The sequence below is a fragment of the Periplaneta americana genome, chromosome 3, assembly GCF_040183065.1.
Source record: "Periplaneta americana isolate PAMFEO1 chromosome 3, P.americana_PAMFEO1_priV1, whole genome shotgun sequence".
In the NCBI taxonomy this organism is placed as follows: Eukaryota; Metazoa; Arthropoda; class Insecta; order Blattodea; family Blattidae; genus Periplaneta; species Periplaneta americana.
In genome coordinates this window covers 199,962,871-199,983,828 of record NC_091119.1, presented here as the reverse complement: position 1 = coordinate 199,983,828, position 20,958 = coordinate 199,962,871, and the positions used below count along the sequence as shown (strand labels likewise).

At 33.1% G+C, this 20,958-nt stretch overlaps 2 protein-coding genes across 5 annotated transcripts in view; both read right to left on the bottom strand.

Moving 5' to 3' along the window:
• LOC138696958 (uncharacterized) overlaps positions 1-6,932 on the bottom strand; it is a 47,808-nt gene extending 40,876 nt beyond the window's left edge. Inside the window, exons 1-3 of the mRNA XM_069822489.1 lie at positions 6,761-6,932; positions 3,205-3,412; positions 1,489-1,657 (exon numbers count right to left, since the gene is read on the bottom strand). Coding sequence (XP_069678590.1) covers positions 1,489-1,657; positions 3,205-3,412; positions 6,761-6,800 — 417 coding nt within the window. The 5' untranslated portion in view covers positions 6,801-6,932. The remainder of the gene's footprint in view (positions 1-1,488; positions 1,658-3,204; positions 3,413-6,760) is intronic.
• A 9,781-nt stretch (positions 6,933-16,713) lies between these two features.
• Positions 16,714-20,958, bottom strand: part of LOC138696957 (uncharacterized) — a 50,874-nt gene continuing 46,629 nt past the window's right edge. For all 4 annotated transcript variants that reach the window (XM_069822488.1, XM_069822486.1, XM_069822485.1 and 1 more), the window contains one exon: positions 16,714-17,313. In XM_069822488.1, the coding sequence (XP_069678589.1) occupies positions 17,162-17,313 (152 nt within the window). In that variant the 3' untranslated portion in view covers positions 16,714-17,161. The remainder of the gene's footprint in view (positions 17,314-20,958) is intronic.

Below are 20,958 nucleotides of genomic sequence, written 5' to 3'. Positions count from 1 at the left end.
ACTGCCGCCTCTAGCGCGCCTATTGGAGCATGTTGAATACTTACTTACTTACTGGCTTTTGAGGAACCCGAAGGTTCATTGCCGCCCTCACATAAGCCCGCCATTGGTCCCTATCCTGAGCAAGATTAATCCAATCTCTATCATCATACCCTCATCTCCCTCAAATCCATTTTAATATTATCTTCCCACCTACGTCTCGGTCTCCCTAAAGGTCTTTTTCCCTCCGGCCTCCCAACTAACACTCTATATGCATTTCTGGATTCGCCCATACGTGCTACATGCCCTGCCCATCTCAAACGTCTGGATTTAATGTTCCTAATTATGTCAGGTGAAGAATACAATGCGTGCAGTTCTGTGTTGTGTAACTTTCTGCATTCTCCTGTAACTTCATCCCTCTGAGCCTCAAATATTTTCCTAAGCACCTTATTCTCAAACACCCAAAAACATAAAAACTTAAATTAAAAAATTTGCGGTCCCCTGCTAAAACTTAGTAAGAATAATAATAATAATTTAATACTAATAGTCATATGTCAGAGGAAAAATAATTGTTTGTATACATCTGAAGTCTGATTAGTGTAATATGTAACTAGTCAGCGATGTATGCAATGGAGAGAGAAAGAAACTGGCCACCCTACCCTATTATCTTTTGGCCTAGTTACCTCATGATTATGCCTTATTGGTGTCGCTTATGGGTTGAAATCTATCTTCGGACATTTGGCTAAAATAATAATAATAATAATAATAATAATAATAATAATAATAATAATAACACTGTACGCATTGTATTCTTCACCTGACATAATTAGGAACATTAAATCCAGACGTTTGAGATGGGCAGGGCATGTAGCACGTATGAGCGAATCCAGAAATGCATATAGAGTGTTAGTTGGGAGGTCGGAGGGAAAAAGACCTTTAGGGAGGCCGAGACGTAGGTGGGAAGATAATATTAAAATGGATTTGAGGGAGGTGCGATATGATGATAGAGACTGGATTAATCTTGCTCAGGATAGGGACCAATGGCGGGCTTATGTGAAGGCGGGTTCCTCCGGGTTCCTTAATTTTTTTTATTTTATTGGGTTATTTTACGACGCTGTATCAACATCTAGGTTATTTAGCGTCTGAATGAAATGAAGGTGATAATGCCGGTGAAATGAGTCCGGGGTCCAGCACCGAAAGTTACCCAGCATTTGCTCGTATTGGGTTGAGGGAAAACCCCGGAAAAAACCTCAACCAGGTAACTTGCTCCGACCGGGATTCAAACCCGGGCCACCTGATTTCGCGGCCAGACGTGCTGACCGTTACGCCACAGGTGTGGACAGGGGGTTCCTTAAAAGCCAGTAGGTAAGTATAATAATAATAATAATAATAATAATAATAATAATAATAATAATAATAATAATAATAATAGTAATAATAATAATAATAATAATAATAATAATAATAATAATAATAATAATATATTTCAACAGCACACACATCTTTACTTACCAGTTCCTGAGCCGTTAAACTCTCGTTGGGAAATGTGTATGCATTCCCCGGAACAAGACCCCGGAGTAACACCCTGTGTTTAGGGTACTGATGCCCTGTCAGCCGGAATGGTACAAGTCCGGGCATTTCTGGAATATCCGGGATTCTCTCGATACCATCCATTCGAAACCTGTAATTGATACAACATTCGCAAAAATAAATCCGTGACTGGAAGATTAAACACTTTCCCATTACACGTTTCGTAACGAATTGTTTCTTCTAAAAGATATTCCACTTTCGTATTTTATTTCCTTGAACAATCAACCATATGATGGTTATAATGTGGAGATGTTCAATTGTTTTCCTAAGCCTACTAAATTCATAAACATGACCCACCATATATCTCACAATTTTTATACATAGATTTTTAATGACAATGTTAAACTCCTATGTTTTAGGTTCAGAAAAACACCTAGTACGGTATATTTTTCCTCCATGAAGGTTTTGTATCCCTTTTCTAGACCTACATTAGGCCCGTAACACATTTGAAGAGTTTTCGCTAGCGAGAAATGTGTTGCGAGAAAGAGGCGAAGAGCCTTCCTCCACACACTTGGCGACTTCTCGCTATCACAGATCACACCTCGCTATGATCAGCTATGCACTGCCTTCATGCAGAAAGCATTTTTCTGATTATAGTAATGACTCGTTGGGGGAAATATTATAGGTTATGTATTTACGTATATTGTCGTTCTTAAATATATAACCTGTAAGTATATTGTCGTACTTTACAAATTACGTACGAACGCTATGTTGAATCTGAGTATTCAGATGATGAGGAAATGGAGTTACATGAACATATTTTATTAATGAAAAGAAAAAGTAGGCCTAAAATTAAAGCCAGAAATATCTGAAAATCACATTGTATCTTACGAAAATAATGCCGAGTTTTGGACACTGATTTCGATTTGAACGATGATACGTTTAGGCGTTATTTCAGGTTGAATGGACCACAATTTTTTGCCATTCATGATATGATAGAGGATTCTTTGCTATGTTCTGATTAAAATTATGTAAACTGTTAAGACATATAAATACATTATTTCAAATGTTTAATTAATACTATTAAATCTCCTCAAAATAAAATATAGCCCTATTTATTTTCAGATAATCTGATATTTGTCTCCAGATTTCTTCTTTAAGTTTCATGTTTTTATAGTTTTCATCCCGTATATCATATAAATAGGCCTACGGGTGACATCGTACAAGTTCGATAAGTTCCTGACTGCAATTATCAGCCATCTTTCCTCATTTTCAAATAAAAACAATACAATTCATCGCCACCTGTGATATCTTTTTCTACATTCAATCGCCATAAAGAGTATAAATGTCAAACATCTTTGATAAATGTGTCAAGAAAATTCGCTGAGCTACCGCTTCCAGTGAGAAACTCACGCGAGGTTTTTGCCTCGAACGAGAATCTCTTCCAGTGTGTGGACGTCCATTTGAATCCATGTTATCAATTTTTTTAATTTTCTCGCAACACATTTCTCGCTGGCGAAAACTCTGCAAGTGTGTTGCGGGCCTTAGACAACTGATAGTACTCTACACGGCACAGGACCTTCATATAAGAAAACACAGGACAATCACATTTAGAACGGATAATAGGTGTACCTATTATCTTGCTGAATATGAGATTTAATCACTCTATATTAATTTCACATAATATGACGTCATTACCTGTGCAGTAATGCTATGGACAAGGTTCTGAGATCGAGATACGCTCCTTTGTACAACTCCACTTTCCGTATCAATTCAATGAACGTTGACATTGTCATAGGAAGTCTCTTGTCTCGGGAATAAAGATCTGGGTTGCCATAGCAATCTCTTAAAGACATAGGAATTGTCATCCCAGCATTCTCTTGCTCATTTGTTTCATAAACAGTTCCTAGAAAAAGAAAGTATGAAACGCTATCACAAAATATAAAATTGCCTATTATTATTATTATTATTATTATTATTATTATTATTATTATTATTATTATTATTATTATTGGTTCCGTACTATTATTATTTATTATTATCATTATCATTATTTATTGCTTATTTAATAAATTATTTAATAATTTAATTAGTCCTACTCTTATTTATTTATTTATTTATTTATTTATAGGCCTACTGATTTTTTTTTTGTTTAATGAGTAGTTATGACCATCAGACATTCTCTGCTCTGCTACGGAGGTACATTCATTATTTTCTCGTGCATATGACAAAGGAGAGAGAGAGAGAGAGAAAAAAAATCTCATCCGGCCTTAATTAAGGATGACCACGAGGATCCGGAAATTAATAGCAAACAAATATAATTAATTAAATATGAATATTGTTATAAAATACGTAATTTTAAAAACGGACGTAATTATGAAAAATTAAAGTACCAAATGCGAAACGACATTCGAATGTACATAATATAATATAATATAATATAATATAATATAATATAATATAATATAATATAATATAATATAATATAAAATATTGGTTCACTTACCGCTTGCATAATCAATGAGTGTAACTTCTAGCCTTATATTATTTTGTAATTATTATTTAGTATGTTTGCATTATTTTACTCAACTTGTGCTTGTATGGCTATATAATTTTTTTTATTAGTGTTCTTTAAATATTAGTCTGTAAAATTGTATCAGCCTCTTTTGTTTCTGGTTAAGTGGAAGAGAAGGCCTGATGGCCTTAACTTCGCCAGAATAAATAAATAAATAAATAAATAAATAAATAAAGTAAATAAATAAATAAATAAAGAAGAAACAAACAAACAAACAAACAAAAATACATACAAACAAACAAAAGAAACAAACAAACAAAGAAACAAACAAACAAATGAATAAATAAATAAATAAAATTATTATTATTATTATTATTATTATTATTATTATTATTATTATTATTATTATTATTAAATTATCGTACTGTAGTACATATAATATAACTGTAAAAAGCGAGAAATTGATGCTGAAAATAATGCATAAATCACTCTTATCATGTGTAATATCTTAACCCTTCAAGTTATTTGAGACAAATTTTCCTTTAAAATAAAATCACTTTCACTAGACTTTAATAGAGCCTCTACATAGACCTTTACTATAATTTGTCCAGTGTGCGGAAGTTAAGGGACTTTTGAGCCATCTTGTAAGATTGGAACACTATTAACGGCGAAATAAGTGATTAAACATGTAATTAGCAACACAATTACCACAACTCTCCCAAAATTACAACACAAAAACAGAAGCAGAGTGACGCTACTTGGTTAGGAAGGTCTACATTACTTCTTTCCTATAGAGCATCCAAACCAACAATTTTAGCAAATGACGATAATGACGAAACAATGACGACGATGGGGATAATTATTAGGTCTGAGCCTAAATTTTTGGGATCTAAAAAAATTCAATGCGAGTTTTTTTCGAGGCGTGTTTTTTTACTATGTCGATAGGCTACTTAAAATAAGATTTTATAATTTTATTAAAAAGAAAGGAAACCTTGCAGCGTGCTGTTACCTGTAAGATTAAACCATTGCGTTGGTGTACCACACCTCCAAACAAATAGTGCCACGCTTTTATAAGATAACGGAAACAGATATTTATGACAGCAATCAAACCCAACACATCATGCCGCAGACACTCTGAAGATATTGCATATTCGCATCAGTCATTTAACGGATCCAAAGCAATATTTCATCATAGTTCTTTTTTTAATAATAATAATAATAATAATAATAATAATAATAATAATAATAATAATAATAATAATAATAATAATAATAATGTATTTATTCACACTGCAAATGGGTAAATACCTGGTGGCAATGGTAACTAATTACACTCAATAATTACAATTAATAATAATAATACTAATAATAATAATGAAGATAATCGTAATAATAATGAAGAAGATGATGATGATGATGATGATGATGATGATGATGATGATGATGATGAAGATAATAATAATAATAATAATAATAATAATAATAATAATAATAATAATAATAATAATAATAATGTGTTGTTTGGGTAAAGGGAGATAAGTCATAAAAATAAGTTTGGAGATAAATGAAAATTAAACTTCGGACCCTTATTGCAAATAATTTTCTACACAAATAAAAGACATCAACTGCTAGTATTCTTTTGATTTTTGGACACTCACTTGAATAATTTAACTTGTGTGTTCAACTGTAGGATTTACCTTGGCAGACTAATTTCGAAGTTCTTCATTGTCCAAAGCCTGACATTCTATTTCTATATTAAGAATACATTAGTAGCATTGGTTCGAATCTAGAGATCCTTGGTTTAAGACGTCGATAGCATTAATTATGGTGTTGAAAAAAAATTGATAACTGTGATGACATTATTATGACTAAGAGGCCGATGATAATGATGACGATGATGATCACAACGAAGATTATGATAATGAAATTGATGGTATTTGTTTATTTTTAAAAGTATATTATTTAACAACGCTTTATCAACTACTAGGTTATTTATTGACTTAGCGTCGATGGAAATGGTGATAGCGAGATGGTATTTGGCGAGATGAGGCTATGATTATGAACACTAAGGATGATGATTATGATGATGATGCTCCTGGTGATGATGATAACGAGTAATTAGCCTACTCTTTGAAATAGCACAATTGCTGAGTTTAATTTCATGGTAATACCATGATATCTTAATCACTCATTTAAAGTTTGTGTGACTGCAACCTGTGTATATTTTTGTGTGGTTTTGTGTGGCTTTACTTTGTTTATAGTGTTTTTTCTCTCTCTTTATTTCTTGTGTAGCTTTATTTTGTATATAATGTATTTTTTTTCCTGTTTATTTCTATTATTGTATTTGTATTCCTGGTATTGTGGAAGAGAAGGCCTGATGGCCTTAACTACACCAGAATAAATAAATAAATAAATAAATAAATAAATAAATAAATAAATAAATAAAACAAATAAATGATATGACGATTATAATGAATTAGAAAGTAATGGTTGAAAAATTAGCTTGCTGAGAGAAGTTGCCCTCATTAGCTTTCTTTCCTCGTCATAAATCCCATTTTTGTCTCTCCAGGACATGAACCCTGGTTTCTCTAACAGTTCTGCTAACGTATCTAATGTTTCGAAAAGAAGTGTACCATATTTAAAAGTTCTAATTTCACTACATTACATTCTTTCATTAGATTCGCATAGCTGTAAACTGTTATCATATCACCCAAGATTAGAAGATAAAACAGGACTCACCGACAAACACCAACAGGAAGACCAGTTTCGTTAACGCCATGTTGATTTTCTAGTTATTGTTTCTTCATGTTCAAAGATCTCGTTGCAACTGATTCTCTCACATATTTGGACTCACTTAACACGTGCTGTTTCTGATATAAGTGATAATGCAATTGTTTCTCGTCCCTAGCTACGCAATCAGGAATGAGTCTGCCTACAGATAAGATACTGGATACGTGACGTAGGCCTATTTCAATCTCTCTGGCAGTTCACCTATATTTCTTGGTATCTTCAGTTCAGTCATGGCAGACAGAAACGTCTTGTAGAATTATTCAAGATGTTTTCCGCCGCTGTTGAAATAAGATATCTTACTCGGGGAGGGGAGAATGACTTTCTTTACCTCCCCTATATTATCGACTTCCAAGTCTATGCAGTGTAAGGGAGGAAAGATATTTTCTGTGAATCGACACTAGACACATCTACAAATTGAGAGCCTCCCTGGTTTAGGGTTCCAGGCGAAAAAAAATAAAAAGCAGGACTTTTATCTGAAAAAGCAGGATTTTCGATGAAAAAGCAGGAAATGATAACGTGATACATGACAAAAAGTTATCTTCAATATTTGAGTGGCTCGGGCGTAAAACATGGTAACTGAGATTTTGGTCAAAAGTGAGATATCTTACATTGTGCGTCTAATGCAGTAGTTAGTTTTGCAATATCTCAACAGATGGCAAAAGCATACAGATTTTACTTTCCTGGTAACTATACGAACTCCTCATTTTATACAGATTGGAAGTGAAATAACCATGAAAATTTCAGCGAGCGATTAGCCCATGTTGTATGTAACAAAAAAAAGTGCAATTCCTACAAATGTTTTACCCCCTTTTATTCGGTAATTATTGCCAGTAGGATCGATAGAAAATCTAATAATGAATCATTTTATCCATCTGGCGTATTTCAATAGCATATAGGTTTAATTTAAAAACCACTAATTTGAAGCCATTGAACGATGCGATTAGATTCCAATATTATAGCCACAGTATAGAGAACATTCTTCTTATACTGTGTTATAGCTATAGATGGAGGTGCGAAGTAGTTCACGTATGGAGACAGACCTGAGTTCGTCAAACGCACCCACACAACAGGCAGAGAAGTTCGAGATGACGCCGAGATCTAGTAGGCTCTGAGGATGGTGTGATGAAGCACCGAAACAGCTGTAAGCTTCATAGACTTACATAATTAACACGAGTAAGTCCGCTAGTTAATCAATTACTTATTTGTTTCCTTTTCTATTATTACAATACCCCTATTCATTTCTGTGTAGTTTAGATGCATATAATTAAATTTTTACAAGTTCACATAAAATAGGTGTACATAAACACAGGGTCCCGCAAAAAGACCTGAACTTTTTAGGTTGGCAGTAACTGATTGATTGCTATTTCAGTTGCAATAAATTCATGGAACGCATCGCATCAAGCACTTGCCATGGAGATGTTTTTCAAAACAAATGATTCAGTAGTTGTTACGCAGCATACATTCCGACAACAGTTCAATGTGGGTCGACTTGGGCGCGTTCCTAGCCATAACACAATTTATTGTGGGTAAACAATTTCAGAACAACTTCTTCAGAATTAAAACATAAGTCAACAGGAAGACCAAGGACCGCCCATATGCCAAAAACACGGTAGGCAGGAAAGTGCTGAACTTCAGAGTTAGTCTCCAGGAGTGCATTAGGAAAAAACTGACGTCATTTGGAGTGTGTAATTTTCGAAACCTAATTTTGTTCTTTTGCATCAGTAAATGGCAATAATGTCTCTTTTACTCCAAAGTGAGCAAAATAAGTTGATGAAACAATATTTACTAAATCAAATTGATAATACGACAAATAAAGCAATAATGAATATTAAAAATTACATCTTTAAAATTGGGCTAGGGTGGTTATGGAATAGTTTAGCTACAAGAAATATGTCAGCAAGCCTAAATCTAATTAAATCAAGATGTAAAAATATAACTAGGCAAAATGATTTCAGTAGTAACAATGAAATGCGATCCCTAATATTTTTTAATGAATATAAAAAAATATGGGGAAGGAGTACATATATAGAAAATGTGAATATGAAGGAAAGATTTGGACTAGCTTGGTTTAGACTGGGGATTTGGAAATTAAGAAATAATAGAGGCAATATACCTCAAGGCACATGCCCATTGTGTGGAAGGAGAGAAGATGACATTCACATTGTTCTTGAGTGTCAAAATACTGAAGATATACGTAAGAAATTTATAAAAGAAAAATTCCTTCAAATAAATAAAGAAATAGCTATAAAAAAGCTCATGAACATTAATAACATAAAATTGCAAAAGCAATTAGGTTTATATCTTTTTTTGGTTAAAAAAATTAGAATGGATAGAATAAAGGAAATAGATGTGAACGAAAGTAATTAAGAAATATATAAATAAATAGTGAAACAATTGTAGTGTATGTGTATGTGTATGTGTATGTGTATATATGGTTCTTTCTTTTTCTTGTTATAGATGTAAAATTATGCATGGAAGAAAGTAACAAGTGTAGATGTATGGAGAAATACGAGGAAAGTCAACATCCCTTAATAATAAACAAATACACGGAAAATAAAATACCGGAGAAGATTGCAAAATTAAAAAATAGAAGGAAGGAAGCATTAAGGGAAAGTACAGTTACTGAGCTGACTAATAAATTCAAGTTTGGAAGGTACGCTTTGTCTAGACTCACAGATAATAACATATTTGACTTAGTTAGGAATTATTTGGCTATCTTTTTTATTTCTAAATTTAATAGTTTTGAAGGTACGTCAAAAGAATATTATGAAATAAAATTAAGGAATGAAGGCTTACCTACGAGAGAGAGCTTGTATGAACTGTATAAATACTTTTGTAAGGAAAGAGGTATGGAAGAAACTAGAATTAGAGATGATTTAGATACGCTAGCTGCACATTGCAGAGTGAAGAGGGAAGTACATCTTAGGAAGGTAAACCAATACTGATGGTACCAATATTCTAGAATGAGTTGAGTCTTGCACAATAACTGAAAGCTAGTGCAAGACAAAACAAATATGTTAATAGGTAAAACGTACAAATTGTATTTAAATAATTATATATCTTTGTGTAAAATTGTTGTATGTAATGTGTCTGTGATCTATTATATATAATAAACCAAATAATGTCTCTTTTCGATAGAAGAATAAAAACCAACTTACATTAAAATACAAATGTGCTGTCTCATTTCAAAAAACCTCGGATCTTTTTGCTAGGTTCTGTATATTACAATCATTTCTAATGCTATTCTCATATTTATTTTATGAAAAACTATATTTAAAACTGATATGGATGATCAAACATATCAGCAGTTCATAATGAGGCTCATTAGGAGAAACTCGACCTTTTTAATATTTTCCCCTTAAATCACTCAATCCTGCTTTAAATATTGCTTACTTGATAATTTTTCCCATAATTTTATTGGTTTTCTACTTACTCGTGAAGTACCAAACACTTAGGCCCGATTGTATAAACCATTTAATCTTAGCTCAGAGGCTAAATTGATCCTTGTTTCAGCTGAACTTGGAATTTTGTGTTGTATAAAGTCTAATCTGAGATTAATTTGTCTCAAACTAAAGTCAACTTTGACTGAAGAAATTTCTCCGATTAAGTTAGATGATCCAAGTTCAGTTATTTCTTTTCTGTTTGAAATATACGAGTGACAGATTGTGCAAATAAAATATCCATTATTATTAATATTAATAGATATGTTAGGTACATTTATATATATTTCTTTCAATTTCTTGCCTTAATACACAAACATTCTTATATTTTATAAGGCTCTATCGTGTTCAGCATTATCAAATAACATAACCTATAATTATATTATGTTTATAACAATCATTAATTATTAATTGATATGATAGGTACATTAATAAATGTTCAATTAACTGTATTACTAAACGAAAATTGTCGTTTTATAAAGCTTTATTATGTTTAGCAGTATCAAACGCCATAACATGATAACAACTTGGAGAACAGTCAGCCTTCTTCTTATTGTCCGCCATTATTTACATTACACAAAAAAAAAAACAGTGTCTGCAACAGAGTGTACGGAAAGTCGCCAAAAAGTAGTTGTAAAGTCGCTAGATTTCTCATTATCAACAAAGAAAGCTTACATTTTGTCACTATGGGGTGCTAAAAAGGTCACTAAATCCCTATTTAAGCAATATAAAAGTTAAAAGAAATTGTTGTTGAAAAAGAGTTAAAGTCGCTAGATTGGCAACACTGAACAAACCTGTATAACATGGTCCGCGCATCACGTATTTCACCTGTTTATGCGATGTTGCCAAATCATTTTCACGTGAACTTAGATTGCATTTGAACCAAGGTAATTTGATCGCAGAAAAGTTTTATACAATAGAAGAAGTGTCTGAACTCGGTTCACTTTTCGATCTTCGATCAAAGTTGATCTTTAGTCAGGGAGTTTTATACAATTGGGCCTTAGGGTGACCAGATTCACATCGATAAAAAATGAGGATTCAAAGCTTAAAAAACGAGAACATTGTTCGAAAAAAAGAGGACGGAAAATATGTACTTAGATTTATGCTTAGGCCCATATTATACTTTAAGGGGAGAGGATGGTATTTTTGATGAAAAATGACTGAATTTAAAAAAAATATATATATATTCTTTAAAATACTCTGTGATATGTGTGGATCGCCATTTTTAAACTTCCTGCATTATGGACTTTTAAATCACTCGCCCACTTTTATTGTTGTTTCCGGTAAATTAAATTTAAAAAAATTTTTTTTTCTTTAAAATACGCTTTGATATATGTGGAATGCATTGCATAACATTTTGTGGGTATTTGTGCCCTTATCGGATGTTGAGACGTCATTTTTAAACTTCCTGCGCTATTAATTTTTAAATCACACGCCCGCTTTTATCAGTTTCCAATAACTTCATTTTTTTTGCTACATTGCCAGACAAAATGGATATAATTTCTGCACTATTAAAGATACATGCATGAAATTTAGAACACACATTCTTTAGACTATTAGGAAACTTTTCTCTGTAACAGAATTTTGTTAATGGATTTCATTTAAAAAATACGTCCGTTTGTTTGCAAGAAAGGAAATCAGAAAATTGTTACTAAATTTTAATTGTTTATTTTACAAACGTAGGGACTAATATCAAAATTCTGTTACAGACAGTTTGTAGAACATGCTTTTGCAAATACATTGCAAAAACTGTTTGAATCTATCTTTAAAAACGGTTTAGTAGTAGTAGTAGTAGTAGTATTTATTTATTTAACCTGGTAGAGATAAGGCCGTCAGGCCTTCTCTGCCCCTCTACCAGGAGGTTCCAACTACAATATCAACAATAAAATTACAATTAAGTTAGTATTAAATTTACAATTACAATTACAAATAATATTACAATTAGTATTAAATTTACAATTACAATAAAATCAAAGTACGAAAAGATTACCTGAATAATTAAAGCTAGATAATTTATCATACAGAAACAAAGAATATTTTATATTTACTGAATTACAAATTAAATCTAGAATAACAAAATTGTATAGTGATGAAATTACTGAATATTGAAATATTTTGTGATAGATTAAAGAAACTATTTACAAGTAATCAGTTACTGACCAAGTGCCTAGTAAGTTTTCGTTTGAATTCAATTTTATTTCGACAGTCCCTGATGCTAGCAGGTAGCGAATTCCAGAGTCTTGGCAGTGCTATTGTGAAAGAAGATGAGTATGAGGAGGTGCGATGGGATGGTATTGTTAGTATTGTTTCATGACGAGAGCGTGTGTTCAGATTATGGTGGGAAGAAAGGTAAGTGAAGCGAGACGACAGGTAAGAAAGAATAGAAGAGTTCAAGATTTCGAAGAGAAAGAGAAGTGAATGTAAATTTCTTTTCTTATCTAGTTTAAGCCAACCTATTGCTTCCAGGGATGGGGTAATATGATCATATTTACGAACATTGCTTACAAAACGTACACACAAATTATGAGCACGTTGAAATTTCATTTTGTTGTCGCTGGAGAGGTCAGTCAGTAAAATGTCCGCATAGTCGAAATAGGGAAATGCAAGTGTCTGCACAAGGGACTTTTTTAAGCAAGAGGGGAGATGAACATTTATCCTTTTTAGCACATGGATAATAGAATATACTTTTCTGCAGGTTTCTGTGATTTGCATGTCCCAGTTGAGATTATTATCCATGTGAATGCCAAGATTTTTAATGAAGAACTGAAAGGGATATGCACTGTACTTACTTTAACAGGGGAAATGTCGAGGTATATATCGGTTTTAGTACAATCCTGCATTGGGTATATTTTTTTCAAATTTGGGCCCCCAAATAATTTTTTTTCAAAATATTTTTATTTGGTTGAGTTGCCACAGCTATGAGCTCTCTACATACAAAAAATTAATATTTTACACCAAATAGGAAAAAAGTTAAAAAAAATACCATCCTCTCCCCTTAAATTAAGTCAATATCTATTATTACAAAATATTTATAGTACAGATTTAGGCTTATATCATACTTAAAAGTATGTTAATATTTATTTTATTACAAAATAATTATGAAAAAACTTTATAATAATCATTTAACAGTTAACTACACATGAAAGTCACGGGAACAACAATAAAATTATTAAGCAGAACGGAAAATACCTATTTAGATTTACATTAGCACCTCGATTTACTAGCTACCTGTGAGCAATGACCATAATAAGGACGAACAAAGGGAATTATGACCATTGACAAAGAGTATATTCCATCGATGCTGCTGCCACCTACAGGCAAATTACTTGAAAAGGCGTCAAAGCAGCCAATTTAAAAATATCAGGCATACAAGTTACGAAAAGGATTTTTTAATCCTTAAGTACTCGCGTTGGGTCTATATGACCCGAGTGTTATTTCTTTCCTCTGTTTTCTTTGCTGGAAGGTAATATGAAGAGTGCCGGTGGTGTGTAATTTCTTCTATTGTTGAAATCTTTGAAACGGTCTGGCTGTAGTCATTGTTGAGTTTATCATTTAGCCCCAACAGCTGTTTATATGTGATTTGACCCGACGCGAGTGTGTGCGTTCTTCTAAAAGACAGGAAGATTTTGTGAATAACTGAGGAGATTTCTTTATTTATGCGTAAGTATTATTTGATGTAAGCTTTATATTATATTCTTCACATTTTCCGCGTTCATTTCAGCTGTATATGCAGCTCTTTTTATTATTATTTTCAAAAAATGTCAAAGAAAGTAGTAATAGACGAAGAAATTGCAGAGAAGTCGAAGTCGAGGGAATTACTAGTAACAGACGAAGAAATTGCAAGGGAGTTGAATACGACTCTCAGTAATGCACTAATGTAATGACGATGGTGAATCTGTGGGGGAACTTTCTGAGCTTGACGATGTCATAGATGAAGACACAGGTTCCTCCAAAAAGCCAGAAATTGGACGTTTTATAACTCTACCAAGGCTGAAGTTGATTCATGCGACCTATTGTGTTGGACGTAGAACAAGAAGGTGGCCGCTGGAGTGTTCTTCCATTTCATAAATGTTTCAGCACTTAACTCATATGTTGTTTATTATAAGATGAATACCAGAGAGAAGATACAAAGAAGAATATTTCTGAAGAACCTGGCTAAAGAAATTATTATGGAAAACGTTGTCAGGAGAATGAGTAATCCTCATGTATCATGCAGTCTCATGGCAAGAATAAAAATATTCCTAACGGAGAGAGGCGTTGAAGTGCCACCGAAAGAACAACAAAATCAAGAAACAAGAAGTGGAGCAGCATCTCAGACAAGAAAGAGATATCATATCTGCCCTAGCATAAATGATAATAAGCATTCAACACGACGTGCTGCTTGTTTGGGACATGTATGCAAAATTCACTGCAAAGTTGTTTGCACAATATGTGGAGAATAAGCCAAGAAATGAAACTCTGTTTTGTTTTACAATGTCTGATTGAAAAGTTTTAAGACTGAAGCCAGCAGTGCTTAATGGTTTACGGTGACATCTTAGGAATCGATGTAACAATTCAGAATGAACCCCTTTGAAGGGCATTCACTGCAGTAGCCTTTAGGTACAGTGATTTTTTATTACAAACCCAGTCAACATTTTTCAAGAATGTTTCCAAATCTAGGATAATAGTAGGAGTTTGTGTATTCCTCCAGAAGAGGACTGTAGTAGTCTTTAGGTACCATTATTATGAACCTAACCTTGAAATTTTTCAATCACACCTCGTAAAGAAACAGTATGGTTATAAGATTTCAAAGTCATGTTTTCACTTTTCTTTAGTTGAGATTTACAAATTTCATTGTATTTAAATAATTTCACTTTTTTAAAGTTGAGATTTACAAATTTCATTGTATTTTATTATGTTCAATATGAATAATGTACAGTTCAGAATAAACATATTTCATTTACTTCAGTTTAAACATTTCATTTACCCCATAATTTTGCCATGAATCCACGTCCACACCTTAGTTTGTGTCAATGGGTCAAATTGACCCGACGCGAGTGTTTATGTAACTTTCTACCAGGCAAGTACTTAAGGGTTAAAAATCCGCCCGGAGCACAGACAAAGGCCTGGAAAGGAGGACATGTCCGGATAAAAGAAGGCATCTGGTCATATTACAAATACTTACCACAGCATGCATTCCTTGAAAAGCAGAACTTTCTGTTGGGACTTTGAAGATTGCAAAAACAAGCCTTACAGCAGACAAATACATTCAATAAGATTAACATATTTTTAAGTTTTTAGTAGAGAAGTTAAATAACCTGAGAAAGATAGTTTACTAAACTGTGTATTATGGAGAAAACACAAACCATCACCTTCTAATAAGTTAAACCTTGACATCACTACACACTACTACAGTATGTATCATAGGATTAAGGGTATAGGAAACAACGCTTGTGACGATTTTCATTCAATTAGTTACTTACATTACCATTTGTAAGAATGATGGATACAGAATCAAAAAGGATTAATTATATGAATGATCTCCCCAGATTGAATTGGCCGCCATACACGTGTGTTGATAGTTATATCTTCAGTGGACAGTTGACTAAACAACATTAAGAGTAAGAAAACACAATTGCAGAAATGAAAAATTTAGAAAAATCGTTATGAAGACAAGAAGAGAGAGAACTGGAAAAGATGACATGTAATAGGAATATGTTGTTATTGTTGTTTTCTAATGCCAGGTGTTTGACAATAAAGTCATTTGACCTCTTGCACTCCAATATTTTTCAAAGATATTATCATGGTCAGTCACTGAAGCAGATTTTGAGGTGTTCTGAATCCATTTCTTGGTTTGAGTTGCACAATGGACAGTTAGGGGACTGATATATTCCAATTCTATGCAGGTGTTTGGCCAAACAGTCATGGCCTGTTGCCAATCTAAATGCAGCTACAGACGATTTTCGTGGTAAATCGGGAATTAACTGTGGATTATGATGCAGGTAATAGGAATATAACATGAAAATAAATGTAAGGTGAAAGCAAAGAGAGAAATACGAAGTCAAGCAGGTAACACAAAAAGAACAGTGAAGAATGTTTGTTGCAGGAAGGCACATATAAACAGAAAAGAAGCATTGGGAAGCTGCCTAAGATGACAGGAAAAAACCTAGACTAAGAAAATACTCATATTGTGATGAAGATAGTGATGTTAAGAGGAATTAGAGGAAGCATTGGCAGCAAAGCAATCACAATGATGATTTTTTTTATGATTAATTATGGTGAGAGTGACAATTTATGATTAAGTACATGATGTGGTAGTGGTTATGATGATGGCATTGTTTTCTTCACTTGGTTAGTTATGTTCTGGTATTCCTTCATACATCTATCTTCCTGAGGTAATTTTAATATTGTGATGTACCACGAGTTTCGTGATTAATTCTACCAACCAGATGACAACAAATGATGTAAGGAAAAAACGTGTAGTAGATGTGTAGATATACAAAATTTTATTGAAAGTAACACATAAAAATACAATAAACATCAATGAATTAGAAATTGACACGAAAAACTAAATGAACATCATGAAGATACGAATCATATATATACACTAAAGACAAACTAATTCAGGTTTATATACTACTTCCTCATGCCTTCCATACTTCGATGAATTACCGGTAACTAAACTAAATACACATCTACCAAACTTCCATTACTTTCCTTTTACAGAAATAAAGATTTCTGAAATATGAATATGATCTTCTTCATCGACCTCACATCAGTTCATGTAGGTAGAAGAAAATGATTACAACTTTATATCAGTTCTATAAAATAAAACAATCAAGGAGAGTTTTAATTTATAAAATATTGACAAGTTGTGTTGTACTAAAATAAATTTCTTTTAATTAAAACATTCTTCTTTCTGCTGTACATGTTAGCTACCACTGTACAGATTTCTCAACAGCAGTATGCTCGATACTGCAAAAGCAATCAGGTACGAGTTGCCCAGAAAGTGGATGACGCCTGATGTACAGCCAAGTCCTTGGTTGCTAATTGTGTACTTAAAGTCTGTAATACGTCTGCAGTCTGTAACAACAGAAATAAAACTCTGAAATTAATATACTTGAGGACGATAAAAACTGTCATCAGTTATAAGAAAGACCTTAAGAATTTCAGGCCTTTACCATCTTCTGTTCATGTCTTTAGAAATGGTTTCTCCCTTTCCATTTTCTTATGCTCTTTGGTCTAAAGCTGTGTGTCTGCAGGATGTCAGGGAAAAACGTGAATAGTACATTATGCAACGAGCCTATAATGGTAGTAATTAAGACGCGAGTATGTTTATGAAACGACCGCAAGTGAGTTTCATAATTTTCATACGAGCGTCTTAATTACCATTATAGTCAAGTTTCATACGATTTTTTATGCGCGAACATATTGATTTTTTCCGGCATTTGGTGAAATGAGTTTGCGGGAATGTGCTTTGTGAAAGGCTGGAAGATGACGGTGAATTGATGTTAATTTGTGTGTTGTTTTTTTCGACTGAGTTTAATATTGTCTAATCTCGCGCTAGTTGTCTTTCGATTGTATTTCCGAGAATAATCGATACTTGCGCTTTCATATTGCTACAATGGTATTTTCTGATTGGTGGAACACCTCAACTTTAATGAGGTCCATTAAAGGGCTGCTACCAAGTGTATAATTACTACATTTCGGCATGGTCGAGCATAAAATATTTTTACAGGTGATAGATAATGATAATATTTGTTATCATCAACATCTATTACAGTTATAATGTATCTCCACATTTTTTGTATTCGGGTTCCACCATAATTTTCTATTTTGTTTACCTGAAATCCTGAAAGAATGTTTAACTAGTAACTCCACTAATCTTGATATGAGAGAAAGAGACCTCTTGAGATGCCGAGACGTAGATGGGAGGATAATATTGAAATAGATTAGAGGGAGGTGGGATGTGACGGTAGGGACTGGATTAATCTTGCTCGGGATAGGGACAGATGGCGGGCTTATGTGAGGACAGCAATGAACCTCCGGGTTCTCTGTAAAGTAATCCTGATATTAACATCAAACAGTTCATTTCTCCCTCCTGATCTTAAATGGCCACCATCTGCTATTACTCCTTCCAGATCACACTCCACTCATGTTCCTTTCTGCATTATATATAGAAATAAATTTAGGATCTTTTCTACATCCTATCTTATTCTTCCTGCTCTTAAGGTGGATCTACATGATTAAACTTTTCTATCAACTTTATGCATTCAAGCAATGCATACAAGATAGAATGTTATGAATGTTGTTTTATTTAACGACACTTGCAACTGCAGACGTTATATCAGCGTCGCCGTTATGCCGGAATTTTGTCCTGCAGGAGTTCTTTTACATGCCAGTAAATCTACTGACATGAGCCTGTCGTATTTAAGCACACTTAAATGCCATCGACCTGGCCCGGGATCGAACCCGCAACCTTGGGCATAGAAGGCCATTGCTATACCAACTCGCCAACCAGGTCGATTACAAGATAGATATTTAATATTAATTAATTTATTATATAGCCTACTCTGTGAAGATGACGTTCAAAACGGTGCACCAATGCCATTGTTGGCTCATGGAAAACTTGAAGTATTTGTTGGGTGTATTCGTAAAGATTGTTCTTGTTCAAATTCTCTAAATTTTTGGATTGTTGCAGATAATTTACGTAAAGGAACAGCTACAAATGCAATACAAATAGAGGAGAATTATTAATAATTGTTATAACTATTATATTACTAACAATAATTCAATAATGACGAGATTTTGTACGAGAAGGTACTTATCAAGGATTACATACCAAAATAGTAACAAAATGACTACGATGAGGTATAATCTTATTTATTATTTCAGAAGTATTATTCTTCATTTTATTCTTCTGAGCATTCTTCCACAGAATCCTATCTCCTGTAGACACAAAATCTTCATGCATCTCAACTGAATGCGAGTTTTAAACTTGATTCTTTCAATATTCTTCCCAGATTGCATGTGTACACCCATGGAAAATTTAACCGTGTAGATGCAGCGTCTTTTACATTTTATGCGTTTCAAGTTATTGCAAGACTCTACTATTTTTCATACAGTATCTTCTTCTTCTTCTTCTTTTTCATATATTAGGACTCATTTGTTTTTTCAAATAAATGCGAGTCTCACATGTTACTGTCTGCGCCAACTTGCTCGGAAATCAAGATATTATCATTTTCATTTCATTTAGTGTTCTGCCCAAAGGCAAGTCTTTCACTGCAAACCCAGCTTTCTCCTGTCTTTCCTATTTTCTGCCTTTCTCTTTATATATGCCTTTATTGTTTGTTATTCTATTTCGGCTCTTATATTTTTGCATTGTATTCTATTGTTCATTATTACACTTTCAAAATATTTTCTTTAAATTTTTACTTTCTAACCTATTTAAAATCAATGTACTAACATTTTCTTAACTTCCTTCCCCCCTCATTAAAAAATAACAATCGCTATTCCTATTTAACACTTCACACGGTTTTACTTATTGGAATCCTCTTCTTCCTAATACAGATCATTTTAATAATCTTGCTAAATTTTAACATAAGTTTCAATTATACATCTTGATTACACACTTTTTAACACTTTACACCACTCTGGAATGTAGTTATAATAATCACTTTCATGTGTTAAAATAAACACTAAGTTGTAAATTACCGGTACCTACTTCTGAAGATGGCGGACATAAATATGAAACAAGTCAAATAGGTAATTTACAACTTAGTTTTTATTGTAACATATTAAAGTGGTTATTATAACTATATTCCTAAAAAAAAGTTTCACATTCACTTTGGCTTGGTCATCCATTCCTTAACCTCAGCAACACCCATTATGAACTATACTACTCTAAAAATGCTAACTACCCTTATAACTACCATCTTTCAGATTTTTATTTCTAAATCATTTTCCAAGATTTACTTCTTTACCATAAACTTCTACTGATAACTATATTAACTAGAAAATTTTAAATTTCCCATGGTCCATTTCAATCGACCTCTATATCCAAGTTCTCCTAAACACATTTTCATCACACTGAACACGATTTACCACCACTACCATCATCACATCACCAAACTACTGTATTACAATATGTTAATCTTACGAATCCTTTCCTTTCTGATACTTTTCTTACTTATGCCGCTCATGCACCAACTCCTTAGACTAACTTTTTCGGTCCTTATTTCTTTCCATTACAGGTGATAGATAAAATCAATGCTAATTGAAAGTGCCTCAGCAACTTGTAACGTGAAACGTTTATGCTCAAGTTGTTGTTGTTTTCTAATGCCAGGCGTTTGACAATAAAGTCATTTGACCTCTTGCACTCCAATATTTTTCAAAGATATTATCATGGCCAGCCACTGAAGCACAGATTTTGAGGTGTTCCGAATCCATTTCTTGGTTTGAGTTGCACAATGGGCAGTTAGGGGACTGATATATTCCAATTCTATGCAGGTGTTTGGCCAAACAATCATGGCCTGTTGCCAATCTAAATGCAGCTACAGACGATTTTCGTGGTAAATCGGGAATTAACTGTGGATTATGATGCATAGAGTTCCATTTTTTCCCTTGGGATTGTGTTATCAAATTTTGTTTGTTGAAGTCTAAGTATGTAGATTTAATAAATCTTTTCACAGAGGAATACGCAGATTTAGTAACAGGTCTGTAAGTAAC